Consider the following 20,308-nt stretch of genomic DNA (forward strand, 5'->3'; position numbering starts at 1 on the left):
TACAAAAATAAATTCAAATTAAATTCACCATTAAAAGTAAAAATAAATGAGTTGCTATGTTACGAAGTAGACCTATTTAATGAAATTACGTTGAGTTCACTCTTAAAGATGATCTTAAAACTACTTTAAGAGTGTATTTGAAATTAAAAAAAAAAAAATAGTTGAAAAATATTCTCCCTCCTAACCTTTTACGTATTTAAGCCATAGAAGAATATGATAGCACATGTAGTAACGTGAAGACGGGAAAAGACTGACGCGAGAACTGAATGGCGGGAACAAATTGAGCTCGAGTGCCCAATTCTTTCCCATTTCCCATTTCCCATTCATAAAATAATATAAAAAGAAACAAAAGTTAAATTAAGTTTGAAAACCATAAAATTAAAAAAGTAAAGCAAAATGGGTAAGAAGAAGAGTAGGGTTTCCGTTTCCGACGACGACGATGAAGAAATGGATTCCGATATCAACGGTTCCAGTTCAAATCAAAACGAAAACACGCTCTACCAGGTACCATCATAATTCATTATTCGAATCAACATTTCTAATTTTCACACCATACATTTATTTATTCACTTACACCAAAATGAATATGATTTTTTTAGTTTGTGTTAATTATTAGGTTATTGGTGTGGAGAAAACAGCTTCTCAACAGGAAATAAAGAAGGCGTATTACAAATTGGCGTTGAGAGTTCATCCTGATAAGAACCCTGGTGATGAGGTTCTCTCTCTTTTGTGCCCTGTGTCATCATTATTAGGGTTTTAAATAGTTGTTGTTATAACTTATAACTATTGCTGCCGTGTCACAATTTTTGATATTGCCGAAACACAAACCACAGATGAAGCCGTGGTTTTACCAACGGATTTGGACCGACACATTTTCAAACCAACGACAACAAATCCTTAAACTCAACCACACACTTTCACACCTCACACGAACAAACCAATTCACCGATTCTCTCCATCTTTTTACCAAAATCCACTCCTCCCATTTCACCAAACCAGATCACTACACTCTCTCAACCGTCATAACTGCCACTTCCAAAACTTGCCACGTTACCACTTTCGGTAGCCAGCTTCATTCCTTCGCAATTCAAACGGGCCTCAAAGCCCATTCCCACGTCGCCAATTCCCTCCTCTCTCTGTACTCCAAATCCCGTGACATTGTTTCAGTTCAGCTCCTTTTTCAAGATATTAAATTCCCTGATGTTTATTCATGGACAACGCTTTTATCTGCTGTTACTAAATTGACCCATTTTGATAATGCACTCCATGTGTTTGATAAAATGCCGAAAGGCCATGTTGCTGTTTGGAATGCTATTATTACTGGGTGTAGTGATAATGGACATGAACACTTTGCTTTTAAGTTTTTTAAAGACATGTTTAGGATGAATGTTAGGCCTGATAATTACACATTTGCCACTATGTTGAGTTTGTGTAATTTAGAGCTTTTGGATTATGGAAAACATGTTCATTCTGTGGTTTTCAAAAGTGGGTTTTTGGTTATGACTTCCGTGGTTAATTCTCTTATTACAATGTATTTTAACTGTGGATGTGTTGTGGAAGCTTATGAGGTGTTTGAGGAGACAGAAGGTTTGATTCGCGATCATGTTACGTATAATGCGATGATAGATGGTTTTGTGAGCGTGGAAAGATTTGAAGATGCATTTTTAATGTTTAGGGATATGCATAGGTGTTGTGTTTGTTTGACTGAAGTTACTTTTGTGAGTGTGATGAGTTCTTGTTGTTGTTTGAGAGTTGGGTGCCAAGCCCAAGCTTTGGCTGTTAAGATGGGGTTTGATCGTGGTTATATTGCTGTTAACAATGCAACGATGACCATGTATTCTTGCTTTGGGGAGGTGAATGAGGCTCGAAATGTTTTCGAGAGAATGGAAGAAAGTAAGGATCTTGTTTCATGGAACATAATGATTTCAATGTTCTTTCAAGAGAATATTAATGAGGAAGCAATCTTGACATATTTGAAATTGAGGAGGACGGGAATTGAACCGGATGAGTTTACGTATGGAAGTTTGCTAGGGGCCTCAGACTCGTTGCAAATGGTGGAGATGATCCACTCCCTTCTTTTCAAACATGGGCTTGCCAAAGTTGAAGTTTTGAATGCATTGATTTCTTCCTACGGTAGAAATGGAAAGATAATGTGTGCCTTTCAAATCTTCTCTGATCTTCCCTACAAAAGTTTGATATCTTGGAATAGTATCATATCTGGTTTCTTGATAAATGGATGCCCAGTTCAAGGGTTAGAGCAATTTTCTGCATTACTTAATACACATCTCAAGCCAAATGCTTATTCCCTCAGTCTTGTTTTGAGTATTTGTTCTTGCATTTCGGCTATGGATCACGGGAAACAGGTTCATGGTTACATACTGCGACACAGTTTTGATTCAGAAATTTCATTGGGTAACGCCCTGGTGACAATGTACTCCAAATGCGGATCTCTAGACGGGTCATTGTGTGTATTTAATGCAATGGTTGAAAGAGATACAATCACTTGGAATGCTATCATATCTGCTTATTCACAACATGGACAAGGCGAAGAAGCCGTGCGCTGTTTCGAGGCAATGCAAACCTCCCCTGGAATCAAACCAGATCAGGCTACCTTTACTGCAGTTCTTACAGCTTGCAGTCATACAGGTTTAGTTGACGAGGCTACCCATATTTTCGATATCATGGTGAGAATTTACGGATATATGCCGAGTGTGGATCATTTTTCGTGCATAGTTGATCTGCTGGGTCGCAGTGGTTACCTTGACGAGGCAGAAAGTGTAATTACAAATGGATATTTCGGAGCACATTCCAATATGTGCTGGTCATTGTTCAGTGCTTGTGCAGCTCATGGTAATTTAAGACTAGGAAGAAAGGTTGCTAGAGTTCTCTTAGAAAGAGAACACAACAATGCATCGGTTTATGTGCTTTTATCGAATATATGTGCAGCAGCAGGCCAGTGGGAAGAAGCAGCTAAACTGAGAGACACGATGAAACAATTTGGGACGACAAAGCAACCTGGCTGTAGTTGGATCACAACCTAAGACTTGTAAGTTGTAGGTACTTTGCAAATGTATATAATCATGAGCATAATGTGATGGAGTTCTTATACAGAGTTCAATTTTTGAATATGTATAATCGAAGAGGGTGATGTGATATGCAAGATATTCAAAGTGGAGTTCCTATGCTTGCATTAAAAGGTAAAACTGGCTAAAGTGGCTGGTTTTTATGCAAGATCTTCCAATCTTTATATTCACAGTGAAGGTTAAAGAAGCCAAAGTTTGAACTTTTTTACTTGAGGGAAGTGGTTGGCTGGGTGTGGAGATAGTGGAACCTTCTAATAGTGTGTGTTGAACAAGGGATGTTAATGAAGTCATGTATAGTTTTAGAGAGTAGATAATCATTTCATTAGGCTTTGTTTAGCCTTAGCAATAGTTGAGTGAACATTTGGTGTTTCTGACATGTTCCAATTTGAAATTTATTTGTGAAAGAAGAGTATTGTTGTCTAGTTTACTTAGAGCGTGGAAACATTTTTGTTTTCATTTTCGAAAATGTGTGTTTATTTAAACTTGTTAATAAGAAGATAAGACTCTTGAAGCGAATCATTGTGATGGAGACAAAACAAAGTATTGGCTAGGATTATGCATTTCTAGAAATAATGAAAATAGTTTTGTTGCCTTTTTTATTGTTTATAGAAATGTGGACAATTGTTCATTTCAAGACTCTCTTATCTCCTAATTGATTAAGTAACTTAAAACAAATTAATATCTCAAACAATTATATACCTACATATATATATAGGGAGCATATCAAATGAGAGGGTAAGAGGGTTAAATCTTGACCATACAACCATACATGGATGATGATAGAGCAGAGATAAGATAGAATTAGATGAAAATAATTATTGTATTAATTGATAAGAAAACAGAAAATGATTCCAGAGCTAATGCTCCTCAGTTAGAGAAAACAATTCTCTTACTGCCCAACCTCTAAGGTGTAACTGAAAAATGAAATAAAAACCATCCAGCTATCTCTGGACACACTCCCCTTTATTAGTGGAATATTAATTCCTATTTATTAGTGGAATATTAACTCCCTATGCCAGCTAGGCAATCATTATTTTTCTGCATCCCCTTTCTTATTCTTTCTCACATATACTTGCCACGAGGCAGAAAGTGTAATTACAAATGGATATTTCGGAGCACATTCCAATATGTGCTGGTCATTGTTCAGTGCTTGTGCAGCTCATGGTAATTTAAGACTAGGAAGAAAGGTTGCTAGAGTTCTCTTAGAAAGAGAACACAACAATGCATCGGTTTATGTGCTTTTATCGAATATATGTGCAGCAGCAGGCCAGTGGGAAGAAGCAGCTAAACTGAGAGACACGATGAAACAATTTGGGACGACAAAGCAACCTGGCTGTAGTTGGATCACAACCTAAGACTTGTAAGTTGTAGGTACTTTGCAAATGTATATAATCATGAGCATAATGTGATGGAGTTCTTATACAGAGTTCAATTTTTGAATATGTATAATCGAAGAGGGTGATGTGATATGCAAGATATTCAAAGTGGAGTTCCTATGCTTGCATTAAAAGGTAAAACTGGCTAAAGTGGCTGGTTTTTATGCAAGATCTTCCAATCTTTATATTCACAGTGAAGGTTAAAGAAGCCAAAGTTTGAACTTTTTTACTTGAGGGAAGTGGTTGGCTGGGTGTGGAGATAGTGGAACCTTCTAATAGTGTGTGTTGAACAAGGGATGTTAATGAAGTCATGTATAGTTTTAGAGAGTAGATAATCATTTCATTAGGCTTTGTTTAGCCTTAGCAATAGTTGAGTGAACATTTGGTGTTTCTGACATGTTCCAATTTGAAATTTATTTGTGAAAGAAGAGTATTGTTGTCTAGTTTACTTAGAGCGTGGAAACATTTTTGTTTTCATTTTCGAAAATGTGTGTTTATTTAAACTTGTTAATAAGAAGATAAGACTCTTGAAGCGAATCATTGTGATGGAGACAAAACAAAGTATTGGCTAGGATTATGCATTTCTAGAAATAATGAAAATAGTTTTGTTGCCTTTTTTATTGTTTATAGAAATGTGGACAATTGTTCATTTCAAGACTCTCTTATCTCCTAATTGATTAAGTAACTTAAAACAAATTAATATCTCAAACAATTATATACCTACATATATATATAGGGAGCATATCAAATGAGAGGGTAAGAGGGTTAAATCTTGACCATACAACCATACATGGATGATGATAGAGCAGAGATAAGATAGAATTAGATGAAAATAATTATTGTATTAATTGATAAGAAAACAGAAAATGATTCCAGAGCTAATGCTCCTCAGTTAGAGAAAACAATTCTCTTACTGCCCAACCTCTAAGGTGTAACTGAAAAATGAAAATAAAAACCATCCAGCTATCTCTGCACACACTCCCCTTTATTAGTGGAATATTAATTCCTATTTATTAGTGGAATATTAACTCCCTATGCCAGCTAGGCAATCATTATTTTTCTGCATCCCCTTTCTTATTCTTTCTCACATATACTTGCCATTGCTTAGGTCCCACCTCATCTCTATTTACTAAGAGATCCCCCTCATCACTTGTGGGGCCCAACCCATTCCTATCATCACCCCCACCTTCAACAGTAGCCTTGTCCTCAAGGCGCAAATCAGGGAATTGACTCTTCAGCAGCAGTTCCTCTTCCCAGGTAGCATCTTCGACATCCATGCCTTCCCATTGAATCAACCATTCTCGCTTATGCTGCCCACCATCAAACTTATCCCTCCATGACAAAACCTTAGCAGGAATAATATCCCCAGTGTCAGACTCCAAACTGCTAGGTAATTGAGTTGTAGCAGTATAATTGCCTACAGCTTTCTTCAATAGAGAAACATGAAAAGTAGGATGTATTTTAGATGTTGCTGGTAACTGTAGCTTGTAAGCAACCTGCCCTATCTTCTTAATGACTTGATAAGGACCAAAAAATCTGGGAGCCAATTTTTGATGAATTCTATGCACCACCGATTGCTGTCGATGGGGACGTAATTTGAGGAAAACCCAATCACCAATCTCAAATTGAACTGCCTTGCGTTTTTTATCAGCTTGGTATTTCATGTACTCTTGAGCTTTGAGTAAATTAGCTTTCAATTGACGCAAAGCTTCATCCCTGTCTCTTAACTCCTGGGCTACAGCTTCTACTCTGGTTTCTCCCTCCAAAAAATGCACCAATACTGGAGGTCTCCTGCCATACACCACCTCAAAAGGGGTAAACCCTGTGGAAACATGGAATGTGGTATTGTACCATAGTTCTGCCCACGGAATCCAATGTGCCCATGACTTAGGTTGATCTGCAATAAAACAACGTAGATAGGCCTCTAAACAACGATTAATCACTTCTGTTTGGCCATCAGTTTGGGGATGGTATGCCGAAGACATTTTAAGCACCGTACCTACTAGCTTGAACAACTCTTTCCAAAAAATACTCACAAACAAGGGATCACGATCACTAAGAATTGACTCCGGAATTCCATGCAGTCTAACCACCTCCTTCACAAAAATAGCAGCAATGGAGCGAGCAGTAAATGGATGTTTAAGAGGAATGAAATGACTATACTTGGAGAGACGATCCACCACCACCAAAATAGCTTCAAATCCATTACTTTTGGGCAAACAAGTAATGAAATCCATAGATATCTCACTCCACACCAAAACTGGAATAGGTAGCGGCTGTAGTAACCCACTAGGCGTAGTCGCGGCATATTTTTGACGTTGACAAGTGTCACAAGCTTTCACAAAATCTTGCACCCTTTTCATCATCCCTTGCCAATATAAAGTGCCTGCCATTCTCCTATAAGTGCGTAGGTAGCCGGAGTGACCCCCACTAGGGGAAGAATGAAAATCCTTAAGTAGATCTTCAATAAGTGGTGAGTTAGCCGGTATAACTAACCTATTTTTGTAGAATAAGATGCCACCTTTTAAGGAAAACCCAGGTTTGGCAGTAACATCCTTTTGAATAGCCTCCACAATGCTTTTAAGCCAGGGATCCTTCGATACCTCTTGTTGCAATTGGCTGCTCTGCTGCCAAATAGGATAGGATTTAAGAGCATGAATTTCAGCATCCTCATGTTGTCTAGATAAAGCATCAGCCACCTTATTTTCCACTCCCACCTTATACACCACCTCAAAGTCAAAACCCAACAACTTAGCCATCCATTCCTGTTGATTTACTGTGGTAATGCGTTGCTGTAACAAGTGTTTTAGGCTCTTTTGATCAGAATAAACCACAAACCGCCTTCCTAACAAATAATGTCTCCAATGTTGAATAGCTAACACCAAAGCCATTAACTCCTTATCATAGGCCGATTTAGATAGCCTAGATGATTCAAAAGCCTTGCTAAAATACGCAATGGGATGTTTAGATTGCAACAACACAGCACCAACCCCTTTTCCAGAGGCATCACATTCAATTTCAAAAGGGAATTTGAAATTAGGCATAGCTAAAACTGGGGCAGTTGTAACAGCTACTTTTAATTTCTCAAAAGCTTCGGCAGCCGCAACATTCCATCTAAAACCATCCTTCTTTGTCAACTCGGTCAAGGGTTTAGCAATATTCCCATAGTTAGCTATAAATTTTCTATAGTAACCTGTTAATCCCAAAAAACCCCTCACCCCCTTGACGTTCTTAGGGACTGGCCATTGTAACACACTGCTAACCTTGGCAGGATCCACAGCAACCCCTGCTTTGGAAATGACATGACCCAAGTATTCAACTTGGTGTTTACCAAAAGCACACTTCTTTCCGTTAGCCACAAACTGATGTTGTTTCAAAATGTTTAGAACCATCTCCAAGTGCTGCAAATGAGCAGTCCAACTATCGCTGTACACTAGTATGTCATCAAAAAAAACCAATACAAACTTCCTTAAAAAAGGCTTAAAAATATCATTCATCACTGATTGAAAGGTTGCAGGGGCATTGGTAAGGCCAAATGGCATCACCATAAACTCATAGTGACCCTCATGAGTACGAAATGCAGTTTTATGAATATCCTCTTCCTTCATACGAATTTGATGATAACCAGATTTAAGATCAATCTTAGAGAAATAACCCGAGCCATGTAACTCATCTAACAATTCATCTACCACAGGGATAGGATACTTATCTTGAATTGTAACCTTGTTAAGTGCACGGTAATCTACACACATGCGCCAAGATTGATCCTTCTTCTTGACCAAAATAACGGGGCTAGAGAAAGCACTAGTGCTGTTTCGAATCACCCCCTGCTGCATAAGGATCTGAATCTGTTTTTCAATTTCATCCTTGTGTAAATGAGGATATTTGTAAGGCCTCACACTTACCGGACCAGCACCCTGCAGAAGTTCAATGGAATGGCTAATGTTTCTTGTAGGAGGAAGACCCTGGATTTCTTTAAATACAATAGCAAACTGATCTAACAACTTTTGCAACTCCTTAGTCTGTTGATCTGAGACACGAGGCACTTGTGAACCTACCACCTCCATCAAGGTAGGCCATTCGCAGTCTGTTATCAGCCGGGAAGAAGTGATGATGCTTTGGAAAGTAGCCATCTTCTCATCTAAGGCTTGGCCAAGGAGTTTCACCATACTGCCCTTATGGTTGAACACCATAGACATTTCTTTCCAATCCATGGTCACCTTCCCCAAAGTTTCCAGCCAAACAACTCCCAAAATCAGATCCACACCCCCTAACTCCAACACATAAGCATCAAAACAAATCTGCACCGTTCCCACATCCATCTGAATTCCCTTACACCTACCCATAGTTAGGACACGATGACCATCTCCTAACTTGACGCCCAAGGGAGTAGAAGGTACCATAGGCAGCCCTAGAGCTTCAACCACCTTAGGAGATATGAAATTATGCGTGGCTCCACTGTCAATAAGAACCAAAATAGGCGCACCTTGCAAACAGCCCTCTATTTTCATTGTTCGAACCTGGTTTGGAGTGGTGGATACACCGAAAACTCCCATCCCTTTACATTCTAACTCCTCTTGTGCAATCTCTTCTTCCGACTTGGCCTCCAGCACCACAATCTCTCCTTCATCGTTGACCACTTCATCGTCCCCCAAGATAATCAATCGTAACTGCTTCGTTGCGCATTGATGGAGGGGATCCCATCGTTCATTGCAACGAAAACAGAGTCCCTTCGCGCGACGCTCATTAACCTCTGCGCTTGGTAAATGGCGAACGCCGCGTGAGTGACGGCGTGAAACGTCACTAGAGTTAAGACGTGAAGGAGGAGTAGAATTGGGAGGAGGACCCAGCCCGGTACGCATTTTACCCACATTGTTACTAGTCTGGTTAGGGTTTGCAAATCTGTTCCCTTCCCCTTCGCGATTGGCCCAATTAGGTTTTTGAAATCGGGCCCAAGAACCTTGACCCGGTTTGTAGCGAGATCCAGATTCAGATCCCTGCCCCGAAACAGCAGCAAATTCACTCTCAACATCACGAGCCACTTGCATCGCTAAGTAACGATTACGAGGCCTGAAGGTACGCACACGAGAACGAATGTCATGACGTAAACCACCAATGAAATAACCAAGAAACTGTTGTTCTGGTAAACGGCCACACTGTGAAGAATACAATTCGAATTCAGCAATGTAATCCTCAACAGATCCAGATTGTTTTAATTCCTTTAATTCTTCAAAGGGGTTCTCCAAACGACCACCACCAAAACGAACGATCAACGCCTCCGTCAAACTCTCCCAAGACAGATCCTCCGTAGAATCGTGCCATAAATTGAACCAATGAATCGTAGGACCTTCCATACTGAGCTTCGTCAATTGAATTCTCACGTCTGCCGAAATGCGTTGTACGTCGAAATACGTTTCTGCTCGAGTGATCCAAGCCACTGGATCATCACCGGTAAACGCCGGCAATTCCACCTTCTTCGCAGCTAAACGAAACTCATCTAACGGCGAGGGAACCGCTGTAATATTGTCTTGAACCGCCGTCAAAGCCCTCTGAATTTCAGAACCAATGAAGTCACGTAAAGACTCAATGCTGTCCTCCACACGTCCCAAACGCTCCTCCACTCCGGTGATTCTTGCGTCCATTCTGGTTTGCATGAACGTAGCAGGTCGGACCAATTGATAGAGCAGAGATAAGATAGAATTAAATGAAAATAATTATTGTATTAATTGATAAGAAAACAGAAAATGATTCCAGAGCTAATGCTCCTCAGTTAGAGAAAACAATTCTCTTACTGCCCAACCTCTAAGGTGTAACTGAAAAATGAAAATAAAAACCATCCAGCTATCTCTGCACACACTCCCCTTTATTAGTGGAATATTAATTCCTATTTATTAGTGGAATATTAACTCCCTATGCCAGCTAGGCAATCATTATTTTTCTGCATCCCCTTTCTTATTCTTTCTCACATATACTTGCCATTGCTTAGGTCCCACCTCATCTCTATTTACTAAGAGATCCCCCTCATCACTTGTGGGGCCCAGCCCATTCCTATCAGATGATCATGATTAAAAGTTATTTAAGTGGCACATGATCACTTAAAAAAGTCACATGACTTTTTCTTCTAATCATGACCATCTATGTATGGTTGTGTGGTCAAGATTTAACTCTCTCACTCTCTCATTGTAAAACTCCTCTCATTTGATATGCTCCATATATATATATATATTATATTCATTATTTTAGTGAAAAAACTCTACATATAAAATAATGATAATTCATATTTCTTCCTAAGATAAGTTTATCTATCAAAATAAACAAACATATTAAATTTATTTCTTGTTAGTTATTGGATAATTATATAATTTTAGGTTTTTGTGGTGGTTGTAATTGTAACTTGTTTGTTACTTGTTTTATTGGTAGGAAGCTAAAGCCAAATTTCAGCAATTGCAGAATGTTATCTCCATTCTTGGTGATGAAGAGAAACGGGCACTATATGATCAGACTGGTTCTGTCGATCATGTTGTAAGTCTTTCAATGTTTTCACCTGATAATCCAATAGCAACCATGTATTCCGCCAAATCACCCCACTTCACCCACTTTAATAGTATAACATGAAAAAATAAACAATTTTCATTGGTTTGTCAGTGTAAAACTCTTTTACATTGACAATGAATGTCCATTGCACTCTACTTTTTTAGATTAGTTATACTGTGCTGAAACAACAACTATGTACATTGATACTTGGGGGGTTGTGTCCCCAACCTTTTCTTTTAAATAATAAAATAACTAAATTTTGAAGATGTCATTGTTTTCAAGATATATAATATAACTAGTTTATGAGAACTACACAAGTCACAAACTTCAAAATATGATAACACTGAATGAAGCAACTTAGTTGTTTAACCAAGTGTCCAGTCATCACAATTGAAACCGTAAAGAAAAAAACAAAGGCAAGGCAGGCTAAGGGTTGTAGACAGCAGTGTGCATTATTGGTTGCGTTGTATTGGTGCATGTCATCTTTGTGCCTCCATGTTGCTTATGTTAATTTTTTTGGTTATATGAGAATAGAAGAAAATGTTAGAATGAATAATTTGATTGAGTTATAGCTTTGACAATAACTTTATCTCTCACTGGAGCTTCTTAGTATTTTCTTGAAACCTTAGAGCTCGTTTACTATGTGAAAATATTTTTTATTTTCATTTTTTAAAATTTGTGTTAATATTACTTCTTAACTTAAGGACGTAAGAGGCTTTTAAAGTAAACAATCGTCTACATTTTTACAAAAAATGAAAATATCAACAAACTGTTTTCATTATCTTTGGAATTACATTTTCATTAACTAATCTTTTATATTCTAAGAGTCTCTCATTAAGGTTAAATAAACATATATTTTAGAAAATGAAAACACAATGTTTTCACAAAGTAAACAAGGTCTTAACGTTTTCTCAGTTGACTCCCCTCCCTCATCAATCCAGCCTTGCTCCTTCCCTGTGCTGAATATTAAGTGGTGTGCTCATAATATAATAGATTTCTAATTTGCATTGTTTAGATCTTTAGTCTGTTAACTGTTGTTGAGGAAATTGTTTTCACTAAAACAGTTTTTGTGTACATTAGAACGGAAGATTGGCAATTCAGGATATTTTACCATTGTTCTCGACATTGACAGCTCGGCAATTTATTTATATTTATTTCTGAAAATCAGGACCTTGGAGGCGATGTTGTGCAGAACCTTCGAGAATATTTCAGAACAATGTACAAGAAGGTACTTGTGTCCATATATGATCCTATTTGTAACTGGTGCCTTGTTTTATGCTTGTTTTCAGTTTGTTTAGCTTTGTAATTTATGTTATATTAGGTCACAGAAGAAGATATTGAGGAGTTTGAGGCAAATTATAGAGGATCTGAATCTGAGAAAAATGATTTGATAAATCTTTACAAGGAATGCAAGGGTAATATGGACAGGTAATAAATCATTTTGATGAGCAATAGCTGGCTTTTTGCAAGGGATTTCAGTTTTGAATTTGATATTCCCTTTGCAGGTTATTTTGTTCAATGCTTTGTTCAGATCCTAAACTTGACTCGCACCGATTCAAGGATGTTATTGATGAGGCTATAGCCTCTGGTAAGAATTTATTACTAGCTTTTATTCGTTCCAATTTGAATTAGACATTTGCTCTAGATCTAGTTTTCACTATTGGAAAAGATATACAGATTTTTGAAATGCAAGATAGGTCTCCAAGCCCAAAAGAAAAATGGGACCAGTTTACTTTAATCATAGGGATTCGGCATATTAGTTAATACATAGCCAAATATTTCACTTGAGTTGCTTGATGGTTTCCTTAATGCTCGTTTTCTTATATCTGCATATATGAGTATGGTAAATAGGAGACTGATTGTAACTAAGTGTAAATTCAATTAGGCAGTTATATGACAGCTGTCCTAGTGACCGGCAACTGTCCATCTAACCTTTTGTAAACCAGCTATAGCAGGTGACACATCAGCAAGTATATAAGCTGAGATGATCCGAATTGTACTCAGATTATTCAATAATGAAAAACGGTTTCATTGATATTCAATATGGTATCTCAGAGCTAGGTGGATCCGTCACATTCAATTCCTCCTCCTTCTCCGTTTCACACGGAGATTCTGATTCCTGCTTTGCCTCTAAATGTTCTTCCTCTTGATACATCCCCTTCTCTGAATTTCTCGCTCAAAATCATTGAGAAATTGAACCGTACATGAATGCTCACAATTTTATTGATTTCTTCGTTTGTTCTTCGATTCCTCTTCAATTTGCAAGTGAAGAAGATTGTCGATTTGGAATTCTGAATCCAGCATATGTTTCTTCAAATGCTTCTTTCGTTGCTTCAATCTACCTTATCAAGTGAGATTCTCGCTCGCATTCTTTGTGCATCTCATGTGTTCGAACTTTGGGATAAATTGTTCGCGTATTTTCAAAAACTAACGTGTGCCAAAGCGCGTCACATTTGTGTGGAATTACATGCAATGATATTCGAGAATTGCACCGTCAAGGAGTATCCGCTCAAAATTTGTACTATTTTTGATTCTTTAGCTTCGATTGGAGATCTGGTGCCGATGAATCAACACATTGATGATATTCTTGAAGGATTACCTCAAGATTATGGTTCTGTTGTGTTTGTTGTTGAAAGCAAGTTTGAACTAATGGACTTTGACGAAGTTGAGGCTCTTCTCCTCGCTTACGAATTACGCCTTGAAAAGCACAAGAAGAAAACCCTAGTGGACACCACTTCGTTGAATTTGATGCACGCCCTTTCTCCATCGCCTCAATCTGCTTCTGATTCACCTTCTCCTCAAGCTAAGATTCCGTCCTATGCACCTTCGATTCTCAATCTCATGGTCTTGTGGTGGTCGCATAGGTCGTGGTAGCTGTGGTCATGGTAGAGGCAGTCGTCTCTCCAGTGTTCAATGTCAAGTCTGCTTCAAGTATAGACACTTAGCTGCAAAATGTTGGCATAGGTTCAACCAACATTTTCAACCTCCAACAATAGATTTCTAAGGTTATCCTCCATTTAATGCAAAATTGTTTGGTTCTTCACATGGATATGGCACTCTTGCACCGGGTTATGTGTTGTATCACCCTAATCACACCCTGGACCTGGCCTCAAGCTCCACAATGTCCTTATCCTGTTTTGCTTGCGCAACCTAGTGCCTTGATTCACAATACTGCACCTGCTGCTTTTGCTTCTTGGTTTCCAGACTCTGGCGTTTCATTTCATGTAACCAGTGATGCTAGAAACATTCAACAATTGGCTTCACTTGAAGGTCATGATCAGATCTTCATTGGAAATGGCCAAGGTTTGACCATTCGCTCCTCTGGTTCTAGTTCATTTCCCTCTCCCACACAACATCACATACCTCTCTACCTTCATAATCTACTTCACGCCCCTTCAATAACTAAGAACCTAATCAGTGTTAGTCAATTTGTTAAGGATAACTCTGTTTATTTTCAGTTTCATGCTGACGAATGCTTTGTTAAATCTCAACAAACTGATGCCATCCTTCTGAGAGGTCGTGTTGGAATTGATGGCTTATATGAGTTTCCCAATCTCTCTCTTAATGCTGCTAAGTTTCCCAGTCCCCAAACTTTACCATCTGTTAATACCATATCCAATAATAATACTATTTTTAGTAGGGCTTTATCTACTAGTTCTTAATATCTTTGGCATCTACACCTTGGACACCCTAATAGTCGAACGTTGAAATTAGTATTTGATCATTGTAAGATCTCGTTTTCTAATGAAGATGTTTCCAATTTCTTATTGCTGGCTGCATGGGAAGGGCTCACAGATTACATTCACCCACTTCACACACCATTTACACTCTTACACTTGAATTAGTTTTTAGTGATTTATGGGGACCCTCCCCTAATGCCTCCACCCTTGGCTATCACTATCATATTACCTTGTTGATGCTTACTCCAGATTCACTTGGATCTATTCACTAAAATCCAAGTCAGAAGCCTTTACCATTTTCAAACAATTCAAAGCCATGACCAAGAATGCGTATGATGTGTCTGATGAGATCCTCTGTTGAGGGGATATCAAATGCGGTGAGAATGTGGCTTTGAACTGACTCATACTTTTAATGGAGGCCATGAAGGACATAGATCATGCAAACATTATCCAATTTCTCAAGCATCTTCTTGGAGTGATCGTCAGCCACAAGGAGCTTGATCTCGTTTACCGTTGACTGGGTTTATTAGTGTTAGAATATTAGAAAATATCTTATAATATCTTTTATATTATATTAGAGTATCTTAAATTATTTATTAGGATCAATTTATAATCATAGAGATATCTTAGAATATCTCTCATTATTATTATGATTTATTCCTGATTTAGGATTGAGTCTATGTTTCTCTCTAAATAGAGATTAGTATTGAGTCTATGTCAGCATTAAGCTATTATCAATAATATTCAAACCCTTGTTAATTTCTCTCCTCCTTTTCTCTAAAATCCCACAACTTCAACATGGTATCTAGAGCCTATTTCGATCATCCTTGAACGATCTCGCCTCTATTCAGCTGTCGAGTTCCCAATAGTTTGGTAATATATAATCATAGTTTCTCTTTTCTAGCATGATCATTCCTTTTTCTGACTGCTATCACTTCCGCCCACAGTCGTCGCTGCTGCCCCGTCTGCTACTGTCGCCGCCGTCGCTGCTGGAAATTTTTTCCGAAACAACCATTGTCTCTCCTGTTTTGGATGCATTTTCTCACTCTACTGATCGATCATGACTTCGTTTCATTAGATTTGTGCTGCTTCCTCTTTGGTGTTTGTCAAACAATTTAGTTCTTACTAATAGATTATAATAGTGGCTTCTATTCCCACCGACAATCATTCCGGTGGTGTCCCTTTTCGCACAGATAAATCATATTAGTGATGACTTCTTTTTCCATTGATGGTCATTCTGACAATGTCTTTTATTTTCATGACTCACACTTTAGCATGACAATTTGTCCCAGATGCACTAGCTCCATCTTTGTCCCAGATGTACTAGCCTTGCCTTTATCTCCTTGAAGCACACCTCTTCAATATTATTGGTTTGAAGCTTCCAAATGCAGTTTTTAGAAGAACGGACCTTGCTTTGTTCAATTGCTTGCCATGAATTTATCTCAGGCTGATGATTATTCCAGCTATCTGGCTAGGCTGTATTTATAGCAATTCTCTCCGACTTCACCTGTATTCCTGAGTTGCCTTTCCATCTTTTTTTATTATTTTACGGAGCAAAACATTGTTTTCTTGTAACGAGCTAAAACTTAGTAAGCTTTAACTTGAGGGGGAGTGTTAGAATATTAGAAAATATCTTATAATATCTTTTATATTATATTAGAGTATCTTAAATTATTTATTAGGATCAATTTATAATCATAGAGATATATTAGAATATCTCTCATTATTATTATGATTTATTCCTGATTTAAGATTGAACCTATGTTTCTCTATAAATAGAGATTAGTATTGAATCTTTTGGAATCAAGTCAGCATTAAGCTATTATCAATAATATTCAAACCCTTATTAATTTCTCTCTTCCTTTTCTCTTAAATCTCACAACTTCAACAATTAGCATAAGCCATGATGTTATCTTCTATCATCTGAAGAGTAGCTAAATTATGAATAACATTGTAGAGACTTTGGATATTGTTCGAATAGACATTCTTAGCTTTCTCCCAAATATCATAGCAAGTGGTGTACGAGCGATAATGGACCAGCAAGGAGGGCTCAATTGTTTGCCATAAAAGAGAGACTAATTGACAATCAACTTGCTCCCAATCTTCACGCAAGTTTGTATTAATTTCTGAAGACTTCTTAGTGAGGTGATTTGAGATCTTTTGTCCAAGAAACCACATCTTGACAACAACTAACCAATTTAAATAATTTTGACCATTAAGTTTCTCGGACATTATAGAGGGATTGCCAGAGAAAACATATGTTTCAAGGCTCTTAACAGAGGATTCAGATTTGTTGTTCTTCTTCTGCGAAAGATCTAAACTTGAACTCTTCAACAGACTAGAAAGGAACAACAAGTATAGGCAGCAATAAATTGTAGAGAAAGCACTAGAAATAGTGGGACCCACTGACCAAACTTGGCCAAAATAGGAAGGGCGACAGCTGACGAGTGGAACGGGACCGAAGGGGACTTCGTCGGAGGTCTGGATGGTGGCACGTGGCCTTCATGCGGCGGCAGAGCTTAAAGTGACAAAAACACGCGTGGCGGCGCGTGAGAAGGCGGACGGCGGCTGTTCTCCGGTGATTGGCTGATCTGACTAAAGCGAGTTTGATGGTGGGGGTGGTGTGACCCGTCAGACTATGTATGTTGGACGATTAACATGACAACCGCATATGTGACTGTGACAGCTAGAGTTTTTGAGATTTTTGACAGACCCACTGATCGTGAGCGCTAATACCAACTTGAGAATTAGGTTTTGGTGCTGAATGACATAAGAGATTAGCTCTCAACATGATATTATTTATAAAAAGAATTGTACAAGGAGAATCTCTTAATTAAGGAAATAAATCTGGACTAAGTCCAACCTATATCAAACCTAATAAAAACAAGGAATAACATATCTTAATAATAACAAACTAAATCTTTGCATGTCTCAACAACACTGCTTTGTTTAATCCAGAACCTGACTACAAACTCTTTAAAGTTTTTGGTTGTGCGTGTTTCTCCTTGCTAAGGCCTTATAATGCTCACAAACTTGATCTTTGTTCTCATGAGTGTTTGAGGTACTCTCCCTTTCATAAAGGCTATAGGTGCTAATCACCAACTAGTAGGTTATACATTTCCAAGGATATTTTGTTTAATTAAACCAAATTTCCTTATCCCACCCTTTATCCCAACACTAGTACTTCTTCACCCTCTACGACTGTTACACTAGCTCATTTCTTCACCCCTTTCCCTTCATCTCTTCTAGCAAATTTACCTCAACAATCTGGTCCCTCAACATCCATTTCCTCCTGCCCCCTCTAGTTCATCTACCCCTAATACTAGTCCTATCATTCCCTCACCATCTACATCTTCTCCTGCATCTTCATCTTCTACTAATTCCACTCCTCTTCCACCTTATGCTTAACTTATTCCTACTAAACTTGTTAATGACCATTCCATGAAGTCTCGTACCAAATCTGGTTTTGCACAACCTCGAAAGAAGCCTACTTTGCTTCTTACCCATTCTGAACCCTAAACAGTAAAACAAGGCCTTCTTGGCCACAAATGGCTTGTTGCCATGCATGAAGAATATGATGCACTGCAACGCAACCAAACCTGGACACTTGTTCCCCTACCTCCTGATAGGACTGCAATTGGTTGTGAATGGGTTTTTAGAGTCAAAGACAATGTAGATGGGACAGTCAACAGATTCAAGTCCAAACTTGTGGCCAAAGGATCCCACCAGCTCCAAGGTTTTGATTTTAATGAAATATTTATTAGACTGATTTGATCCCTTGCCATTACCTACAATTGGTCTATTCAGCAGCTTGATGTGAACAATGCCTTCTTAAATGACACCCTTGAGCAAGAAGTATATATGCAGCGGCCTCAAGGCTTTGAAAGTAGCAACCCTGCTCTTGTTTGCACACTGCAGAAAGCTCTTTATGGGCTTAAACAAGCTGATAGGAATGGGTTGGGTCCCACAAGTGATGAGGGGGATCTCTTAGTTAATAGAGATGAGGTGAGGCCTAAGCAATGGCAAGTATATGTAAGAAAGAATAAGAAAGGGAATGCAGGAAAAGTGTGATTGCCTAGCTGGCATAGTGAGTTAATATTCCACTAGTAAATAGGAGTGTGTGGGGAGGTAGTTGGGTGGTTTTTTATTTTTCAGTTACACCTTAGAAGTTGGGCAGTATGAGAATTGTTTTCTCTAACTGCGGAGCATTAGCTCTGGAATCATTTTCTGTTTTCTTATCAATTAATACAATAATTCTCTTCATCTAATTCTATCTTACCTCTGCTCTATCACAAGCCCCCAGGCAGTGTTTTGAACGCCTCAAGGCTACCTTACTGCAACTTGGGTTCAAAGGCAGCAAATGTAACCCATCCTTGTTTACCTTCTTTATGCAAAAACGTGTTGTGTACCTACTAGTCTACATTGACGATATCATAATCACATGCAGCTCATCAGGTTTGATTCTCAAGCTTGTGTTCAAGCTCAATTCTGCCTTCTCTCTTAACCATCTAGGGGACCTTGATTATTTCTTGGGTATAGAAGTAAAGAGACAGTTAGATGGTACTCTCCTCCTTACTCAAAGCAAGTATATTCGTGACTTACTTTCTAGGACAAATATGCTGGAATCTACTCCAGTTTCAACAGATATGCAGTCTGGTTGCAAACTTACTAGAATAGGTTCAGACTCGGTGCAAGATGCCTTCCTTTATAGGTCTGTGGTTGGTGCACTTCAATATGCTACAGTCACATGTCCTGAGCTCTCTTTTGCTGTCAACGAAGTGCGTCAGTTCATGGCTAATCCCCTAGAATTTCATTGGGTGGCAGTAAAAAGCATTCTGCGTTATCTCAAAGGCACCAGTCATCTTGGTCTCCGTTTTTACCCTGCATCTACTCACAAACCACTCTTTCTCAAGGCTTTCTGTGATGTTGACTGGGCAGCAGACCATAATGATAGCCGGTCAACCTCTGGTGCTGTAATTTACTTTGGTCCTAATCTGATTTCTTGGTGGTCACACAAACAGCCAGTTGTAGCCTGGTCGAACACTGAAGCTGAGTATCGTAGATCTCTTTTTTGCTAGGAGACTGATTGTAACCGAGTGTAGATTCAATTACGCAGTTATATGTAGGAATGGCAAAAAAATCCGCACCCACGGATACCCACCCAAACCCGTTTGATTTGGCGGGGAAAACCCGCTTTGATTGGGTGCGGGTGCGGATTTTCCCTGAAATTAGACGGGTGCGGGGGTGATGATATCCACCCCGCACCCACACCCAAATCCGCCCCGCAAGTAATATTATAGTAATTTTTGAATTTTCTATACATATACATATTAAATATATTTGTTAGAATATTAAAAAATATCTTATAATATCTTTTATATTATATTAGAGTATCTTAAATTATTTCTTAGAATCAATTTATAATTATAGAGATATCTTAGAATATCTCTTATTATTATTATGATTTATTCCTAATTTATGATTTAGTCTATGTTTCTCTATAAATAGAGATTAGTATTGAGTCTATTATAATCAAGTCAGCATTAAGCTATTATCAATAATATTCAAACCCTTATTATTTTCTCTCCTCCTTTTCTCTAAAATCCCACAACTTCAACATAGTATCTAGAGCCTA

At 38.3% G+C, this 20,308-nt stretch overlaps 1 protein-coding gene across 1 annotated transcript in view; it reads left to right on the top strand.

Annotated features, from left to right (window-relative positions):
* The first annotated feature begins 221 nt into the window (after window positions 1-221).
* The window catches only part of LOC101511520 (chaperone protein dnaJ 6-like), a 22,594-nt gene continuing 2,507 nt past the window's right edge, over window positions 222-20,308 (top strand). The window contains exons 1-6 of the mRNA XM_012719540.3: window positions 222-504; window positions 617-715; window positions 10,880-10,981; window positions 12,162-12,221; window positions 12,315-12,421; window positions 12,499-12,581. Of these exons, the coding sequence (XP_012574994.1) occupies window positions 397-504; window positions 617-715; window positions 10,880-10,981; window positions 12,162-12,221; window positions 12,315-12,421; window positions 12,499-12,581 (559 nt within the window). The 5' untranslated portion in view covers window positions 222-396. The remainder of the gene's footprint in view (window positions 505-616; window positions 716-10,879; window positions 10,982-12,161; window positions 12,222-12,314; window positions 12,422-12,498; window positions 12,582-20,308) is intronic.

The sequence above is a fragment of the Cicer arietinum genome, chromosome 4, assembly GCF_000331145.2.
Source record: "Cicer arietinum cultivar CDC Frontier isolate Library 1 chromosome 4, Cicar.CDCFrontier_v2.0, whole genome shotgun sequence".
Classification (NCBI taxonomy): Eukaryota; Viridiplantae; Streptophyta; class Magnoliopsida; order Fabales; family Fabaceae; genus Cicer; species Cicer arietinum.